The 20,644-nt window shown below is 42.2% G+C and overlaps 1 protein-coding gene across 1 annotated transcript; it reads right to left on the minus strand.

Annotated features, from left to right (window-relative positions):
* Positions 1–2,265: 2,265 nt before the first annotated feature.
* UBE2V1 (ubiquitin conjugating enzyme E2 V1) lies at positions 2,266–20,644 on the minus strand. The gene is made up of 4 exons (XM_090020669.1): positions 20,536–20,644; positions 7,900–8,048; positions 3,041–3,166; positions 2,266–2,440 (listed from the first exon to the last, which is right to left on the minus strand). Exons 1-4 carry the CDS (start codon positions 20,555–20,557, stop codon positions 2,294–2,296), a joined length of 444 nt encoding a protein of 147 aa, XP_089876795.1. The 5' UTR covers positions 20,558–20,644; the 3' UTR covers positions 2,266–2,293.

Consider the following 20,644-nt stretch of genomic DNA (forward strand, 5'->3'; position numbering starts at 1 on the left):
AGCATCTTCTAATACTTCCTCTACTGGGAGACACTCAATAGCAGAAAGACTAAAACTTCTCATCCCCCATTTTCATCCAGCTTGAGAGGTCTTCAAGTTTGCACACTGTGCTACTTGACAACACTCATGTTGGGAATGCGTTTCTCTTGACTGGTCAGACAGTATATAGAAGACATTGCCGCACCTGAATTAGGTTCTCTCAGAGGGACTGCTGTAAGACCACTGTACTAGACACTACAGTAGAGCAGCTCCCGGAGACAAACATCTCTACAGATTTTGTTCTAGCAATTTAAGATCATTGAAAACATTTCCAATTATTATTCTGAGCTTAGACACTAGTGAGAGGCATGTAAAAAGGGAAAGAAAAAAAACCAAACAACTCTTTAGAGTATGCTGAAAGAGGCACAGCAGCAGAACGTGTATAAGGACACTTATTTCACCACTGTCTTTTTTCCTTCACCATATAATATTAACTATGTCCAGAAATTCTCACATTTTACTGTTGTTAAAAACACACACAACCATATTATCTATCACTTGTAGCAAAATACTGCCAAACAATTCAGTGATTTACGGGATCAACATTCTAAACATAAATACAATTAAAGCCTTATAATATTAATGCACACTTTTTATTATATTAAAATCAGGCAATGGTCTGATACAATAAAAAGGCTGCTTATGGAATACTGTTATGTTAAACTTTAATTACAGAGGATGTTAAATCCTTACAACTAATATTTTCCTCAAAAGAGTTAATGGAAACATCAATTATTCATTGACTTGATAGTTGCTGCTTTAAAATGTGTTTATTTAATTTTTTTATTTTTTTATTTTTATTTTTTACACAAACACTGATTTTTTTTCATAAAACTTAGGACACACTAGGTTGTTTGTATTTAAGCTTGCATCCACATTTCAGCAGTTAGTGGTCCAAAATAGTAATCAGAAAAGACAGTGATTTGCCAGGACGCAATGCCAATAAAGGAGGTCCTTAATCTGCTGTGCACACCATTCCCCTCCAATTCTTCATGGCAGAGTTTTTCCTCCTGAGACCTGAAGTGTCAGAACAAAGTCTACAGTATGTTGATTTGTCTCTAGTTGTCAGGTCTTTAGAAGAGCCAAAAGGTAAGTGCATTGTTTATTAGTTAACATTCTCAGGTCAATTGTAAAGCACCAAAATTCAAGTTGGTTTAACTGGAGTGTGTGTTTAGAATTTCTATATGCGGAGTTTCCCTATTACGGTTTGGCAGCTAGCAGATCCAAGCAATCCTGGTAAATTACTGCTCTTTTCACCATGTCAAAAAGCCTATCTAATATCAGCCGTGGCCAGCTTGGCGGTGTGGCAGCAGTGCTAAGGGGGCAGGGGAGATCCAAGTTTGCGAGCAGAATAGATACTCTTGTTTCCCAGGCTGGTGAAGACTAAATTCATTGCAAAAACAAAATGACAAGCACGAGGGGACACATCAGATGACTGCCCCAACACTCACCCCATTGCTGGCCACTGGCACGAAGAAGAGTCATAGGAGGGGACAAAAAAATAAAGCAGCACCCCCACTAGGACAATGGGGGAGAGGAGAGAGATCGAAGAACCCTGAATCCCTCACCCAAGGCCCACATAACTGGGAAAGGGGACCGGGAGGAGAAATACAATCTATGCCTTGGCCAAAGGGAAGAAGAAAAGCCTACCCCTGATTATCAGGGCAATAAAAGGAAAAAAAAAGAAAAGAAAGGAAAAGAAAGAAAACCCAGAAAGAACAACCACAGTCACATTCAGCTTTTACTAGAGACAGCACAAAGGGAGGGATGATTGAGGTTAGCACACATCCCCATTAGTAGTCCATAAAGCCCAGTGTAGTACTGGAAGCTAAAACCTTTGTGTCTCCTCTAATAAATAGCCCTGAGCTTCGACTCTATTGCAAAAGACAGAAAAAGGTGGGGGAAGGGGAATAGCCCAGGCCAAACACACAGCAAGGTGATTGTGTGATGTATGCTTTCACAGTTGAGTTAGATGTGCCACACTGGTCTTGACAGTAATAAATTTAAATAGACTTTTCTTGATACCAGAAGTTCAACTATGTGGACAGTGGTTACACATGACAGGATTATTTGTTATAGCACAACTTATATTTCAAATGGAAAATTAGTATCATTTACAGTATTCAAGATAAACTTCCTTTGAATGGGAACTTCCTTTCCAGTATTTTGAGGTCTACAAGATGCATCTAGAAAATTTACTACTGTGGAAAATGAAGACAGCTTAAATTGAGTAGGGGGGCATCATTTTTTTTAATTAATTGCTGTAACATTGTCCTTCAGGTGGCTGAGGAAGTTTCATATTTTCTTTAGACATCATTAGACGCCGAAGTTCTTGCAGAACAACTTTGATACTATAAGAATTCTGCCATTTTGCTAGGACTGATATGGCTCTGGGATCCACCTAAAATAGACAAAAAAACACCAAACCCGTCAGTCCTCAGACTGTTAACATATAGCTCCTTACTAGATGCTGTTTTTAAAGGGTTTTTCAGACTTAAACAGAAATGTAGTTTCCTTTCAAGTTTAATAAGTATTCCTGTTGTTTAACATTCATGCTATCAGGGCAAAGGATGGGGATGAAATCAACTACACACAGTTCAAGCGTGGGAAAGTATTTGATGCATTATAGTTATGTCTCCACTGTAAATTTACCATGCCAGGCAAGGGCACCCTCAAGCATGCCACACTGCTCCATGTAGGGTACCTCCCAACCGCATTCATATGGTGCTGCAAGTGGATTAAAGACAAAGAATCAGCATGCAGCTACACTGCTCCGATTCAGAAAGCAGCCTGGGCCGAGTGGCATGGTGTGTTTGAGGGCCTTACTGACTGGCATGGTAAGTTTATATATAGTGTAAATGCCATTTTCCTATCCCGCCCTCTTCCAATTCTCAAAGCAAAACCTGAAGGCATTCAGTTAAGTAACATGGGAGTTCAGAAAACACACCGATTTAAAATGTGTACATTTAAACTAGGTTAATAGAAACAGAAAAAAACTTACCACTCCATTAGAACTATTTACTCCATTCATATTAATTTTTGTTACAAATCTTACAAATGGAGGTGCTTCTGGATATTTAGGCCCACATTCTATTTTAAGGCTGTATATTCTGTTTTCATAAATTGTCTGGAAAAAAAAGAACATTGTGTCAGGTGGTACACGAATCACTTGGCAAAGACGGTCACTGATATTCGTGAAGTTCGAATTTTGCATGCTATTTCTCAAAGGGCAATCATTACTACTGCACTCTCACCTTTGAGAAATTTGCTAAATGCACTGAACACCTCCAACAGACATTTATGACACAGCAATCTTATATTTAAAATATTATCTGTGCTTAAGGTTAAAGAACAAAACCGACATCATTTCTGGGGTACTAATTAGAATAAAGCGGTCTAGCTTTTTCACTAAATAGTTCAGATACATACAAAGAAATATGAAGGCAAGTAGAGTTTTGCACTGTTTGCCTTACAGTTAACTATCTTGGAATGGAAGCCACTACTTTAGAGAAACCAGCGATTTAAGCTCAACCTACCAGAGAAGTCTACAATTTTTAATTCCTCTGAGTTTAAGACATAAACGAACCTTGAGGTTTTTCTTGTTTTCGTAACTCAGAAGTGCGGTAAGTAGGATGGACAGTGGAATGCTCCAAATACAATACATTTAATAATTTACTTGCCATCAGGATTATTTCTTATATAGCAACAACATTGGTTGGTGCTTTAGACCTAAGAGACGCTAAACAGCATGGAGGTATAGGGGAAGGAAGCAAAAAGTAGCGAGGGGGTTGGTTGTAGCTGTGTTGGTCCAAGTATGTAGGCCAGGGGTGGGCAAATATTTTGAGCAGGGGGCCACTGACAGAGTTTCGGAAAGCCATCGAGGGCTGAATGACAGGCAGCGCAGGGCAGATTAATATTAATTTTCTACATTTTTTAGGGGCCCCATGGGCCAGATAGAATGGCCTGGTAGGCCGCATCTGGCCCCTAAGCCACATTTTGCCTGGTGTAGGCAGGGAAGGGGTAAATCTGATATCTTTTATTAGACCAACTAAAATAGTTGGCAAAATTCTTCTTTGCAAGCTTTCAGGTACAAACACCCTTCTTCAGGCAGAGGAAGTGCCTGCAGTAGTGTGTGCATTGATTCTGCAATTCTTAAAGACAGTATAAGGAAACGGGAAGAAAGTGGAGGTCAACTTACAGTGTGCAGCACTACACAAAAACCACAGAATTTTTGAACATGGAGTTCTGGCATTCTGGGTGAAGAGTGCCCCAGCTATAATAGTAATAATGAAAGTAGAATGACAGATCTGCCTAAGAGGAGTGTGATTTTCAGCATTTGGCAGTTTGGGCACATTTTCCTGCAGAGTCAAAACTGCACTGAAAGCTTACAAAAAAAGCCAACCCGGGCAGGTGGGGGGAGGAAAAAAAAAATCAATCACAAGTTAAGAGTTCTCTTGCCATTCTAGTAGGCAGGGTTGCAGGGGCCTAAAGAGAAGCGTCTTTTGTTAGTGTAGCGTAATGTATTTTATATTTCCATAGCTCATCCAGTTAGAGTGTGGTGCCAATAACACCAAAGTTGCTAGTTTGATTTTCCATTGGACCCAATGATTTCCTGAGGTCCTTTTTAGCTTTACTTCTCTACAAAATCTATGTAAACTCCCAGCAAAAATAAAGCATTGGTAATTCTTAATCCATGCCAAGACTGCCAGGATTTTATATAGCAAGAGCTCCCTCAACATAAACACAATGGTTTTCCCCAGTGAATACCCAGCTTGACCATCCTTTTAACATCTTTCCTGATATGAACCGTTATAAAACACAGGAGTCAGGGGTCAAGTGCACCTGAATATACATTTGTGTACCTGCCTATAAACACACAGCAAGTCTTATGCAGAGCTCCAAAAGTAGCAGGCTCTGGTTTACTAGGAAAAAAATATGCATAGGCAGCAGCTTTTCTGTGCAACAGTGACATCCAGTGGTCAGTTATTCAGAATAGTTTTCCAATTCCTTTGGCTGGAGATAGTCAGAAGGCGACAGATGGGAAAGGTGAACAAACAGAAGGTTGTTACAAGAATTTGAGCAAACTTTGTCTGTCACCTCTAGATAGATTCAGCAATCATCCACAATTCAAGTGTCAAAACTACTCAGGTGCATTTTGCTAGCATGACAACACACAAGCACATGCAAACTTGCAGGCTTCTTTGAAATAGCTGTTTAATACAAGTGCTGCAAGTGACAGACATTACAAGCTGGATTACTTGGCGCCTACAGACAATATGAAACATTTACAGCCAAGGCTGAGGTCTTGCAGATGGAGTAAATATACAGCAAAGCTATCTGCATAGAGCTATATGGGAGGGAAAGCCTGCTTCCATGTATGGAAGTAAGGACTATCAGAAGCAGCAGCATGTACTAGTTCTACATAGGAGATTAATTTGTCTTCTGCCATCACCAAGACTCCCCTGTCAATACCCCTACCTACAGGGGGAGACGAGCAGCTTTTTGGGGCTCATGTGTTATACATTTCATTGAAACAAAGGAAACAAAACTAAGTATGAAACCATACATGGTAAACAAAAAAGTCTATACTTCAATATAGTATGATGCTTTCAAGCAAAAACAAATAAATAAAAATCAGTTTGAAAAAACCCAATACCTGGAAAAAATTTCATCTATAAATATAAATGGGTAAGAGAAAGGAAAGAGAAAGAAAAGAAGCACACTAGAAGAATCTGCCTATGTTACTTTATGAGCTTGTTCTACAGTATGAGCTATATTACTGGTTATGCATCAGCAAATAAACACCTATTAGTATGTGCAAGTTTCCAGTTAAATCTACAATTTAGATTAAAACTTTCATTCTGCCTGAATGTTATGCGAGGCGTATATATGCTGATAATTTTTAACACCTCTGCATACCAAACTCCTCATTAAAGCAAACTCCTTTCCACAATTTAGTTTCTAATATCAAACAAAGACTCTCAGAAGAACAACCTAAGGCTCACTATGAATATATGAATGAGTGGATAAGGGGAGTGGTCCCCAACCCAGGGCTCGCAAACAACATGGTGCCCACCAGACCTCTTGCTGCCAGCTGACACACACACATCCTTGCTTCCCACAGACATAGGTCTATTTAATTTGATTTGCTCCGAATTTTTGCCTGCAAGCTGACAAAGGTCAGATACCACTGGATCCAGGGATATGCTTACAGCAGCCGTCAAAGAAAATGTTTGGATGAATAAATAGTGACACAGAAAAAGTGGTATTAATGGTACAGCCTCAGCTGCCATGGTCAACCCGACCTCTCTTCAATCCTGGTCAACCTCTCTCATAGAAGACTAGAAAAAGGGGTGCAGAGATAGGCAGCTATAGTGCTTAAAGGGCTCCATCTAACAGGGTGAAAAAACTGAGACAGACGACACAGAGACCTACATAATCCAACGGTACAGCAAAGGTAACTTGGGTACTTCCATTATCCTTTTGGAGTAAGAGTCAATGAAGCTGGAATGGCGCACCCCAATCCTGACCTCCCCTATCCAGCACAAATGAAGAGTACATAATCAGTCTTTGGAATTCACTACTGTGAAGTAGAGACCCATAGCTATTATCAATAAGCTATGTGTCTCTAGTTCATGAAAACATAGTCTCACTATCCCATCGATCATATTTTTAACACACAGAATAAATCCTCAAAGGCCAAACCACTAAATTAGTAAGGGGTCTCTTACAGACATTCTTCAAAGGCGTTATTTTTATTGTGAGGTACCCAGCCCGCCAGCAATCAGCAAGAAAGTTCTTATTTGAAACATTTTTTTCAGTTTGTCTACTAAAATGTTTTTTTTGCTTCCTTCCCTATCCAAAAACAGAAAGTAGAGTGAACTAAACAGCCAACAGACCTAAGCTGCTTCTCAGCTATGCAATGGCAAGCTTGTCACTATCTTCACTGTTAAGACTGTAATACAATAAGTAGAGAGACAAAGATAGTGGAAATACTAAGCATGATAATTTATGTTCCACTCACTGTGATAACATGGGTGTATTGCAGGCTTTTTTCATGACTTTTCTAAACAGGAGAACACAGACATTACCCAGACTCAAAACAATTATAAAAAAAAAAAAAAAATACAGGGGAAATATGACAAAGGCAGAAGTACTGCTGAGTTAAAGTTTGAGGTTCTAAACATTAGCATTTTCTGACTTATCTAAAACTTTTAGGTAAGCAAGTTTCGCTGTAACAGAAAACCCCCCAAAAGTCCTCAAGAATTTCCCAAAAATGATGAATGAAACTGAAGTGAACTCACACAGAATATAGTGAAAATAGAGTAGCTAGCGAGAATTTTACCTGCATTTTCTCTAAATATAATTTAAAGATTTTTAAACTTTGCTGTATTCAGCAGTACCCTGGGAATCAGAAGTGACATTCTAAGAGTACGTGTATAAGGCACAAAAAACATTGTTATACAGCAATGCTGTTAGCCCTGCATATGCTGCCTCCAGAAGTAGAAGCAGTATAGCTGTATTAGCCCTCTCATGCATCCAGTCTAGGTCACACAGATTAATCTCTGCTGGTATGCAAAAGCCAATTTAGCTTGGGGTATTCTCTGCACACACACAATCTAGAGTGAATGCGTAAGGACGAAAGTTTTGTCAAAGAATTAACTAGAGAATGGTTACCCAGTATTATTCAAACTTTATATTATACACTGGCATATAAAATCCAGTTTTACATGCCAAGCAAACCAGGTTGCAAGCGCATACTTGGTCAGATACACACCAGTGTTTAGGCTGGGGCAGTGGGAACAGAAAAAAAGCAGAGATTAGTGACAGTGGCATTTTTATCTTTAAGTTGATGCTTACTCTTGGAGGCCCAATAATCATTCCTGTCCATCTTGTAAGTGTCATATCTTCATCATCTTCAAGACCCCAGCTAACTGTCCCATCTCCTACTCCTTTCTGACCTTCTTCAAGTTCTTCCAACAGACGAAAATTACGAGGAACTTTTACTCCTAAAAACAATCAGAAAGAAACTTTGAGAGCTGAGAACATCTGACAGTGAGATTAAACTAAGCAACTAGAGCAGTGCTTTTAGTAATCCTACATGTCAAACAGTTAAACCAAAACATTGAGAAAGAGCAACATCTGCGTGAGGGTACGTTACCAGCATGAAGATGCCTTCATGTTTAAGTTCTGGTCCTTATGTGAGAAAAGAGCTCATCTTGCACTTAAGAAATTATGCTATTGGGCCAAGACAGTGTATGCAGTGAGAAAAGGGGGGACTTCTTATCTCTTCAGAAGAATAAACAGCATAATAGTCTTACTTCCTGTCCACACGATGCAGCAGATCCTACATCAGCATTTTGTTAGAAGCTCTTAACATCACTGAACCTTCTCTGAACATTTCAAAACAGCATTCAAAACAAGACAACCAGTTTTGTAATAAAAGCAGGCGAATCTGAAGTCAATTCATATTGCCTTCATCACCTCCCATCACTGCAGCATCTGAACACCTCACAAACTTTCGTATGCATAGCCACACAAAAGCTGCAGGAGAGACAGACGTTTTAATTTGCATTTTCCAGACAGGGAACTGAGGCACAGAGAGGCTAAGTGACTTGCCCAAAGTCATCCTGAATGTCTTTGGTGGGGGGAGGACTTGAACCTAAGTTTCCTAGGACTTGGCCACTGGAACATCATTTGTTTCAAGATGCTCAAGCTGCAGCCATTAAAGACCCCAAATGAGTCCACCACTGAATTCCAGAATTTACAGTACATGTTTATGAATGGGCCTAAAGGAAACAAAACTATTGATATGATGTAGAAGTTAACAGTTATTTTCCACTTCAAAAAAAACCAAAACAAAACAGAACTTTTTAAAGTGTACCACAAGCTTAATTATTCAATAGTTGCACAGTCCTTAGTACAGTACAGCTGAAAAGAATAGCTGGTTCCCTTCTCTGTTCGCATCTGCAGCATAGCACAGAAAAAACAGACTGGAAAATTATTTTTTATGGGACAATATTTTCAGTGAAAAGCCCTTCCAGTTCTTCAAAAAATATCCTCAAGTCAATGGCACCAGAAAGAAGCAAGGAGAAAGCCTTGAAGATGATCCCTTTGACTGCTTGAAGATATGGAAATATAAAAGATCTGTGGATGTACACAATGTGACAGTCCTTAGATTGTGACAACTTTAGTAGCTTTAAAGTCTCCTTCAAATGTCTTGAGAGATATGAGAGAGACAAAATATTAATTCTGATTTTACTGTGAAACAGAGTTCTGCTAAAGCCTCAGCCACACACACATACACACACACACACAAAAAAAAAAATCACAACCACATATACAAATCAGAAGCATCTCCACTAGTGAAATTAGCTTGCTGGTCAATTTGGAAAGAAAAAATATTATATATCGTATTCAAGAGAGATCTGAAAATACAAGATCAGAAATACATGTCAGCTCCAGTACCGCAGTTCTGAACAAATGCAATACTAACAGAATTTTTCAGAACCAACAAAAATAAGCTAAAAAAGTACCAACATTGAGAACAACAAGACTATATACCCTATGTTCTCAAAGCATCCACAGGAGAGCCCAGGCAGTGTGAAGAAAGAAGTCTTTCAAATCTTAGCACTTCAGCACAGTGCACTGAAGAGTGGAGAGGAAACAAGGGAACTGGCAGAAGCATGAAATGATAGACGTATAGAGGGCCGGGATAGGATTTTGAATAATTTCGTGATTGCATGCCACTTTTTTCAGGCAGTGCTCAGAAAGTGATTCAAGACTATACAGTAAATGAAGCTGTTGTCTACAGAATTCTAGTCTTATTTTCTGCAGAAGCTGGTAGTTGTACAGTGAATGAGAAAGGGGACTATAGAAAAAGACCCACACAGCTTAAGATCAACACATCTGAATGCCATCCCAAAAATCCTAATCCTGCCTCCATCGTGTAAATCCTGCACAATACCAGCCAGTCATCTGATCCACACTTTTTACACAGGTAGCTACTACTTAGGGATGCAAAACTAGAGACCCTCAAATCTGATTTACAGAAGTGCTGAGTACTCGTAACTAACTGAAGCCAAAGAAGCTGTGTTTGAATACGCAAGGCTCTGAGAATGCTCAGTAATCTGAAAAATAAAATCAGGCCTCTTAAATTAGAGGCTGGAAATGACAACAGTTAGTTTGATCTTAGTTTTCTTTTGCTTTAAATCCTCATTTGTAACATGGAGATAATATCAGTTCATGTCTGTAGGTGCTGTGAAGATAAGATTTATACGCCAGGAAATCATTTTTTTGACATTCAGAGCAAGGATTGGGCAGTCTGTGGGAAGACATGGGGCCATGTGATGAAGGTAAGAGGAAATACTAGCCATTCATTCAATGAGTAACATCCTTTCTGTGTTGTCAGTGAGGTAATGATCTTGTATGACAAAAATAATTGCACAATTCAACACCATACTATATAATAAATGTACCAGGAGCCCAATTCAAGCTGAAATTCTCAACTTTGGCATTTCTTAATGTAAATGTTGCAAACGTTAAACTTTCTAACCTTAACATTACACCCCAAGAAGGCTGGGGGGGAGGGATAAATCTGATATCGGGGGGAAGAGAAGGCAACATTGTTTCAGATCTATTCCAAAATAAATCACTCTGATCAGATACAAGTCAGAACCATAAAATAATTAAGGATTAGAGAGCAGTAGCTCTCAAACCAGTCTGAGAACTAATTTGTGGTAGTTGATCACATGTTGTATTATAGAGAGAAAACAGACCCGTAGTACTTTGACACAAATAGTTTGCTTACAAGCTTTAAGGGGACTTCAGGCAAGTTATAGGAGTGGGGGATCCATGAGACACTTTACATTTGGATTTCAGGCTAGATGGGAAAACCTGCAAACCCTTGTTACTGTGAGAACTGAATAGTTGCTGTATGATCCTACATCTGCCTATACAATGGCCGCAGCACTCTCCAAGAATGCATTTTTCAGCTGAATTGGAAAGCCCAGAGCCAAGATCTGGCACATCAGGCCACATCCCCTGGCCCATGGGACTCAACACAGCCCTGGAAATTTGGCAGCAAAGGAGCAGTGGCAGCATCAATTGCTGCAGCTCTGGGAGCTGTTCATCCCACGGTCAGATTTCCAGGCTGGAAGACGTGCCCCATGCACCAGATGCAGGTCTGCAGACTGGCCCCATGCCACTCACCTGGCCCCTGGGACCAGATGCATTGGTCCCCACTGGCTTAGAGCAGTGGTTCCCAAACTCTGACAGATTGCACACCACCAATTTAAAACAATAAAACCATCAGTACAACCAGTGAATTTCAGTTAAACCTTAAGTACCACCAGAAATTGTGTGTCATATAAAGTAATTATAGTAAACCTGTTAACACGTACCACTGACAGGTTGTCTGTGTACCACTGGTGGTACCCATACCACAGATAGGGAACCGCTAGCTTAGGGCATCATGACACCTTGCTGCCTTACCATCCTACAAGAGTCAAGTTCAGAGACTACAGACAGGATGTCCTGTGCTCGTTCAATATTTGCTAAATTACTTCTGGAACCCAGGACCAAAGCAAGTTCTGAAACTCAACACATTTCTAGAACAGCTGACTCAAGCATGAGTCAACTGCATTTTCCACATATGGCAGATACTTTGCATAACCCTTTCCATGTCGTTATGGAGACTGCCAAGTCAGTAACCAAACAAGCTTGTTAGCTTCATGAGTCCTTGAATAGACACACACACACACACACACACACACAGAAGAGATAAGTAATTAAACTGCCAAAACAGGCTTTAGATTATGTTTTATTTTAGTGAATCATAGAATCAGAGACACAGGGCTGGAAGGGACCTCCAGAGGTCATCTAGTCCAGCCCCCTGCCTGAAGAAGGATCATCCTTATCCAAACCATCCCATATAATCCATAATCTAAACTCTACATAAGACTACCATCAACCATGACAACACAGACCTAGTGCCCTAACCTGCCACAGGTCAAGAGGGGAGACTACAACAGACAACTTCTATGAGATCCCAGGCAGAGGGCCACACCACCCACTACAGAAGAAGGCAAACCCCACAGGCCATACCAGCCTGACCCTGGGATACAAATTCTTTCCTGACCCCAAATATGGTGATATGTCTGATTCTGGGAAAGAGAGGCAAGACCCTCCAGCCAAGAACCTCTGGTTTTGATCCCAGCAGGAGCACTGGCAAACCCCAGCCAAAACCCCTAGCTTTGGCTGTAGCCAACACTCAATGCCTCTAAAAAGGCTTAAAAAACACCCTGACGTAGCACAAGAGAGGCAGGGCAACCAGCAAAGCCCACAAGCATGGGAAATACCTCTAGTGGAACACAGGCATAGCTACATCTAGATCAGTCATGACCCAAAAGTGGTTGCAAAAATATATGAAAGGGTCATGAACAAACTTTAAAAATGGATCAAAGTTTAAAAATGGATTCTCCTTTAAAAGGAGAAAAAATGTGGGAAACCGTGGCTTTCCCCTTGTAGGCTGGCAGAGTTCCAGCTTGCAAGAGACTCCTTGGAGGCCGCCCCCCCCCACACACTTCCACTCCCTTCCCCTGTGGGAGGGGCTGGGGGCAGAGGGCAGCAGGTCAGGAGTGAGGGGTAGTGGGTCAGTACTGGCCATCAATGTTTACAAATGGGTATTGGTACAAAAGATGTAGATGATCTAGGTCAGCGGTTTTCAACAAGTGGCTGTCCAGTCTCTTCTTGAACATCTCCAGCGGTGCAGAGTCCACAACTTCCGTAGGCAGTCTATTCCACTAATAATAATTCCAGAACAGTATTAAAATCAACTTCACATTTAATTTGACTCCTGATACAAAAGGTGCAAGACAAAGCCAAACAACTGTTGGCAGACCTCATGGAAATCTTCCAAAAAGAGATAAAATACATGTGAATTAAAGAGCAAAAACAAAATAAAGCAAAAGGACTTAGTAGTTACAACCACTAGCTCAGACAATGAAACCCCATGAAACATTTAATTTTTACCACAGGCCTGGAAAACAAAACCAGGTAGCAACCATAAGCTTCCCTGACAAGTGATAGTTAGTGATAGACTGGTATTGTAGCTATGATGGCTCAGGAATTATTTGAGAGGCAAGGATTTCTTAGGGTGAAAACTTTTATTGGACCAACTGCATAACTGGGATTGAGTTGAGTTAGACAAGCTTTCAAATGCAAGATATGATCTGAAGAAGAACGTCTTGCATTCAAAAGCTTATCTAACTCTATCCCGACTGTGCAGTTGGTCTAATAAAAAAAAAAATATATCACTAAGAAATCCTTACCTCCCTGACAAGTGGGGAAGAATTTAAGCTTCCTGGTGGAGAGGTGGTAGACTTTATAGATGTGAAGATAGCATTCCAATTGCTAACTGACAGCGATGCTGGATTAAACAGAGCCAAGTCTGGTTCTGATGCAGACTGAAATTGAATATTGCTAGTCAGTGTTTGTGATCAAACCACTTTAAACACTTAACATAAAACAATTTGCAAGACCCTGGCACAAAACGTTAAAATAAAACGATGAAGATAAAGTTGGCATAAATAAAAAAAAAATAGAACAAATAACCAACCACATTCAGTCAAAATCAGAAATCAGAATTTGTGCATCAAGTTGATGAACACTGCAAGCAAGTTTACAGAAGCGGAAACTTCTCAAAAATAGATCCATTCTGGAACAGACACCTGCCTCAACAGCACTAACAGACCACACTGCAACAAAGTGGACAAACATACCTTCAGGGGCAGATCCTGTACCAGCTGAGTCAAGCTAAGTTTTGCCACTGATGGCAATATACACAGGATCAAGCAGTAAGTGCGCAAGGTGTTGTATCTTCATAATTCTGAAAGGTTACATTCGTAACTTTTCTTTCCAGGTAAGAATCAAGTCACAAGTCAAGTCGTTTGATAAATTTATCTCAAACTGTAAGGCATAAGGTGGAAGTGATGCAGAATATGCAGGAGAGCTTATGGATAACTTATTTCAGCAATTAGGAACTTTACATAAAAGAGTCTCCTTTTTCTAATGTTATTCTCAGCAGAATAATGTAGAGAATTTCAGATGCTGACCCGAACCAAAGCCAATTTCAACTTTGGCATGGAGCATCTATCAACCACATCAGGCTGGTTTCCAGTACAGTCAATTTTCTTTATATCCGGTGCCAATGTGATATTGGACCAATGTATCAGTGCAACTCTAGCAGGAAGCAGTGGGTTTGAACCTTGTTTAACTCGACAGTTTGTCTACAACACCACAACTCAAAGTGCTAAATTTAAGTGTTGAAGTCTGACCTCAAAATACATTAAAATTTTCATTCTTTGTCAAAACTCTGTCAAGTCTTTAAAGTGACCAAACATTAAATGTTGAATAAGAGGCTTTTGGTTATGACAAACTGTCAGCAGATAAGAACTTAATGGTTCATATGCGGACCCCATAATTATGCCCCTGAATTCAAAGATTTCCACTCTTGATTCATGTTTTGATATTAAAATACAATCTTGATAAAGAAACCATGGTAAAATGGCCAAGGCAAACCTACATTACCATAAAGGGGTCTCAACTCAAACAAAGTGTTGCCAACCTCCATCTTGCTGGGGTCATCTGATCCCAGCAGTCTTTCCTGCCCAAGTGCAGGGGGGTGGACCCGATGACCTGTAAGGTCCCTTCCAGTCCCTAACAACTCAGGAGGCATGTCAGTGAGGCCCTAAAGGGCCACAGCCCAAAAGGGGAGGGAAGCACAGGATGAGTGGTTGCTCTTCAAAGGAACAATCCTGGATGCACAAGCTAAGTCTATTCCATCTCGAAGGAAAGGCAGCAAAAGGGCACAGCAGCCCCCTTGGCTATGGGCGGACAAGAACCTGATGGTATTTAACACTGAAAAATGCAAGGTTCTCCACCTTGGGAAGAAAAACCTACAGCATCCTTACAGCATCCGGCAGTGCCACACTGACTAGCGCTACGGGCAAAAGGGACTTGGGGGTCATGATGGACCACAAGATGAACATGAGCCTTTAATGTGATGCTGCAGCTAGTAAAGTGAGCAAAACACTGGCTTGCATCCACAGATGCTTCTCAAGCAAATCCCAGGATGTCATTCTCCCATTGTACTCGGCCTTGGTGAGGCTGTAGCTGGAGTACTGTGTTCTTTTTTAATTGTGGAGCCCAAAACTGAATGTGGAGAAGCTTGAGATAGTGCAGAGGAGAGCCACGCACATGATCAGGTCAGGAAAACAGACCTTACGACAACAGGCTGAGAGCCATGGGGCTCTTTAGCCTGGAAAAGCGCAGGCTCAGGGGTGATCTGATGGCCACCTATAAATTTATTGGGGTGCTCACCAGGATCTGGGGGAACCTCTGTTCATCAGAGTGCTCCAAGGGATGACAAGGTTGAACATCCCGAAAGGGATGACCATTCTGGGCTGGACATAAGGAAGAACTTCTTTACTGTCCGAGCCCCCAAGGTTTGGAATAGACTGCCACCAGAGGTGGTTTAAGCACCTACTTCGAACATCTTCAAGAGACTTTTGGATGCTTATCTTGCTGGGATCCTATGATCCCTGCTGACTTCCTGCCCCTGGGGCAGGGGGCTGGACTTGATGATCCTCTGGGGTCCCTTCCAGCCCTAATGTCTATGAAATTTATGAAGTCCAAACTTGAAGGACCGGGGGGGGGGGGGCGGGAATAATTTTTGCTACTCATCTTTCAGTTGCAAGACAAACCAGAAACTACAACATCAACTAGAATTTATTTTACTAAGGACAGCATCTCAAGCTAATATTTGGGGGGTAAAAGAAATCAAAACTGGAAGTTTGATGTGAGAAGCATCTCATTCCTCTTTACACTGCCTCTCCCAACCACGCCCAAAACATGGTTATTGTTGACTTAAGTATTATTAGATATTCTGAAGTTAGTCTTCTTGATTAACAAGAATCATAATACTGAGCAGAGACAAGGTCCATCTAGTACAGTAACTGTCTCTTTCTGCATCTAACACGGGGAGTTTCAGAAGAAGGTGTAGAAACCTCAGTCAGCAGCTGTGGGATAATCTGCCCATTCATAAGGTTTCATCTTGAACCTTGGAGATTAGAGACTGGCTACATCCCTGGAATATTAATAAACCTACAATTTGTCACTATTAACTGTAACTACTCTTTGCTACACATACACATGGTTACAGTTAATCCTTTTTCAGATCTTGCTAAAAAGTAACACCCTGTGCCAGCAAGTCCAGGTTTTTGTGTAAGAAAAAAAAAACCCTACCTGGTCTCTATCAGTTCTGTATCAGTTGTCCTTTTCCTTTTAATTTACTTCAATGTATCCCTCCTTCTTGTGTCGAGACAGAAGGAAGTTTCCATCTACCTTCTCCACAGCATTCATTATTTTATGTCCTCTTATATCCTCTCCTGTTTTAAGGTAAAACAGGCCAACCTGTTTGATCTCTCCTTGTTATATCCTGAATTAGGTCACCTTTTTCCAACCCCCACTTGTTCATCTCTTCTGAGATGGGAATCCCATACCATAACATTGCAAATGAAACAGCATCACTGATTTATGCAATGGCAACATATTTTCAGCATTATTCTCTGACCCAGTCCCTATACATTCTAATGTCTTGTTTGCTCTTCTTGATCACAGCTGCATATTGAGAGGTTTCAACCAAGTTACCTATAACGATGCCCAATTCTTTCATTGTCAGAAAAATAATTTTACAACTTAACTCATACCTTCAAAGGTTCTAAAACTTGTCTCTCCAGGCACATTACTTTGCATTAAGCAATACAAAGCTCTATACGTTATCATGGTGCCCAGTTAAGTCCCTTAGAAATTCTTCACAGTCCCCTTCTGTTCAGCTGACTAAAGCAACGTTCTGTCATCAGCAATTATCTTGCTGCTCACCCCACTTTTCAAATCAGAAACTGTATAAACATTAAGAAATGTAGTACACAGCATTGGATCTCATGGATACCAAGCTGCTTGATTTTTATTGAAGAAATTTACTATTTAATTCTACTTTGCTCTATATTTCTCTCTCAGCCAGTTCTTAAACCAGAATATCATCAGGCCCTTCCGCACGTGACTTAGGGCAGTGGTCTCCAACCTTTAAGTAGGAGATCGCCTTTCGCATTTAAAAGCAACCCAAGATCTACAATCTGCCACCACCACCCCGTTCCCCCCTCCCATCCAGCAGATAAGTCTGTGAGGAGGGAAAGGGGGGGTGCACATTGAGGCAGAGGGAGAAAAAATTATTTGGGGGCGTGCCTCCCCAACAGGCAAGTCCCATCTGGCTGGGGCCCCACTCAACTTACCCCTGCTCCTGCCTCTGCAGCACTGTCCCTCACTGTGGGGGCCTTGATCTAGCCCCTGCCACTTACCCCCACCATGAACTGACCTGCTGGGCTGGGGCACGCATGTGCATGCACGCGGGCACTCAGCCCCCAATCCCAGGCTCAGACTGACTTCAAGAGGCTCCGAGATCTACCGGTGGATCAAAATTCACTGGATGCTGATCACTGACTTAGGGCCTTTGATGGCAATACTATGACAGGGAACAGTGGTGGCAATTCGGTGGCAGAGGGAGCAGCTGGAGGGCTCAGAGCACAGCTGATAGTTTGGGAGCACAGCACTGGAAAGTAGGGCAGCACCTCACTTGCGGTGAGCTGCACTAACTTGGACCATTAACCCTATAAGGTTGCTGACACCTGTCTTAGGGTCGTCTGCACTGAAGACAATACCCAAGCCAGCTACCTACCCTGGAAATCTTCAAAAGGAGACTGGACAGTCACCTTGCTGGGGAAACTTGACCCCAGTTGTCATTTCCTGCCTAGTGCAGGGGGACTGGACCCGATGATCTACAAGGTCCCTTCCAGCCCCTAACAATCTATGAATCCATGAAACTATAGCTGGGGCAGCCTGGAGCTCTGTACAGGCTAATTTTCTCACTGAGCAACAAAGTACATTAGCTGACATGGCAGCATGAAGCTCTGCCAGGCTAGTGTACCTTGCTGTTTAACAGGAATATTAACCCATGCAGAGCTACCTGCTGCCACAACCATACTACTTCCAATACCCAAGCTAGCTTAAGAATCCCTATACCGTGCGGTCTATAGCACAGACACAGCTTTCACCCCTCAAGAAACCCAGTCATGGCCTTTTGAGAGTCTTAAAGTCAACTGGTTCTCCTTTATTTGTATGTTCTAAGAATTCCCAGAGTAGTACACAATTTTCCTTTCCAGAAGTCATACCTTTAGACTCTCCTATAATTTCCTTCCAGGTGTTTTATTATTCTAATTTTTAAGCATTTCAACCCATTTGTTAGATGGTGTATGGCCTTCTTGTTCAATTCCAAAATCACCCCTGCAGCCTTTTATAGAAATACAGGGCTAACGCATGCTACCTTTTCATTTATTCTACATCTAGACATTTTTAATGAGACTGGACATACATCTTTGGAATTCAGCTACTTTCAAGAGAAGCAAACAGATCCACATGTTTTACAAACAAATATGCACACATTTAAAGGTTTTTGTAAAACAAGTATTTGTAAAACCTGTTTATAAATAAGTAAGATCATTACACTCCTTGCCCAAAGCCCACCATGAATTGGTGACCATAAATAAATATCAAGGGATTGATCTTTCCCCTGTCCTTGTATCCAGTAGACAACACCACATCCAAAACTTTTAGCATCAAAAAAGTACAATACAAACTGCACTGGTGTGCCGCTGTAATATTACTAAAAGGGAGTGGACATACCTGTTCCTTATAGCAGAAAAGGACAGTCTAATAACCTAATCAGTAGCCACAGGGTGGACTCTATCACCAAGAATAAAGAGCCACATCAGTTATCAGCAGGACCAGCTCACAGTTGCATTTAAATGGAGTTGCTCACTTGGATTTTTCAAATCCAAATTCAGGGCTGCCTACAAAGGCTCAGTGTTCACGTACCTGTGTTGAAAAGTTATACGCTGATTTTCAGAGCTTTTGCCAAAAGGAAAGGTACAAACAAAACCCTACCAGCAGCAGGTTAAATACATCTGTCATCAAATGCCTTAATAAGTATGTATATTGCCACACCTATTTATTCTTCCCTAGCTGTACCTTACCTGAAGTACAAACTTCCCACTTCCAATTCTGCAGACCCAATAAAGCAGCAGAACTTCTAGAATGGTATGAAAAAGATGGGACGTGACGCAAAAGGGGCTGCCCAGCTGATCCTCTGCACTTAACTACACTCTCACAACATCTCTCAATGGGAAGTTGAGACAGATCAAGTCACATCTACCAGGGCTGCAGTTGAAATACCTTATGGAAGCCCTGTATCAACGTGAGGTTTAAAATGTCTCAATAATCTTACATGACCTCTCCATCCACACCCAAACAACCAATTCATGGAGCTGCACTGACTTAACAAGAAAGACACGTGCCTTGTTCTTCCATTTACATTTGGCTGGAAAAGAAAGTCAGAAGCTGCAAAAGATTATTGGGAAAATATGGCTGCCTGCTAGAGTGACACAAGAAGCTGATAAGGCCCTGGCACAATTTCACATCCTGTGCTGGGCATTTCAACATGGGTCCCCTAGAATACAAACCAAACTGCAGAAAAACCAGAGGTATCGGGATTATGAAGACTTTTAAATATAGCTCTGCAAAACGCAGGCCTCGTGACAACTGCTACTGCACTGCTCACACTTTTTTAAAATCCTGAGTATAACAAACTCTCTTCTGAGTAATCACTCTTGTTAGAAGACCATCTACGGAAATAGCTACGGCCTCAAGAGAAAAATGAATATCCTCTTTGTTTCCTTGGTAAAGGCAAGGGATTCCCCTTGAAGGACCTGCTTAATTTTAAATTTCAGTGGGAACCGCTCGAAACAAATCCTCGAAGCCATAACTGCAACCCAGACATGGCAGAAATTATCACCCAAAAGTGAAACCAATTTGAGTCCGTTTCAATTCTATCTGTTACTCTGCTTAAATGTGAGGCGGGCGGCACTGGGCAAGGGGGCAAATCTCTCCCGTGGCCATCGCTGGCTGACACCACGCCGGGGCTTCAGTGGCACCAGGACCCCGGCACCGGCGGGGCCCAGCCAGGCAAGGAGCGGGATGGGGGGGGGGGACAAACCCCTAGCCGGCAAACCCCAGCTCAACGCCCTCGGGCGGGCCGGCTCCAGGCGCAGCAGTGCCGGCCCAGGGCAGCGAGCGGGCCCGGGCCCGCGGGACGCAGCAGCGGGCGGGAGAGGTGGGCCGGGCCCAGCCGGCGGGTACTGAGGCCCCACACCCCCCGCACGGGCGGGACACGGGCCCGGGCTGCGCTGCCCCGCCAGGGCCCCGCGGGCCGGGCCAAGGACAGGGGCAGGGAGCGCGGCCCGAGCCCGCGGCCCCGCCCGCCCCGGCCCCAGCCCCAGCCCTAGCCCAGGCCCCGGCCCCGGCGGGCTACCCGGCCCCGCTCACCCGAGCCCGTGGTGGCCGCCATCTTGCGCCGCTACCGCTCCGAGCCCGCCCCTTCCGCCGCGTCACCGCCACGCGCGAACTACAGCCGGACCGGACGAGACGGGATGCG

The sequence above is a fragment of the Crocodylus siamensis genome, chromosome 10, assembly GCF_052110815.1.
Source record: "Crocodylus siamensis isolate JL-2025a chromosome 10, ASM5211081v1, whole genome shotgun sequence".
NCBI lineage: Eukaryota > Metazoa > Chordata > Crocodylia > Crocodylidae > Crocodylus > Crocodylus siamensis.

What these genes read in the sequence shown, in the direction of transcription:
- UBE2V1 (XM_090020669.1), bottom strand. Translation starts at nt 20,557, where the DNA reads ATGGCGGCCACCACGGGCTCGG. An exon ending in GGCGGCCACCACGGGCTCGG is followed by an intron (nt 8,049 to 20,535) that starts GTGAGCGGGGCC and finishes GATTGTTTTTAG; the next exon opens with GAGTAAAAGTTCCTCGTAAT. An exon ending in TGATTATTGGGCCTCCAAGA is followed by an intron (nt 3,167 to 7,899) that starts GTAAGCATCAAC and finishes TTTTTTTTCCAG; the next exon opens with ACAATTTATGAAAACAGAAT.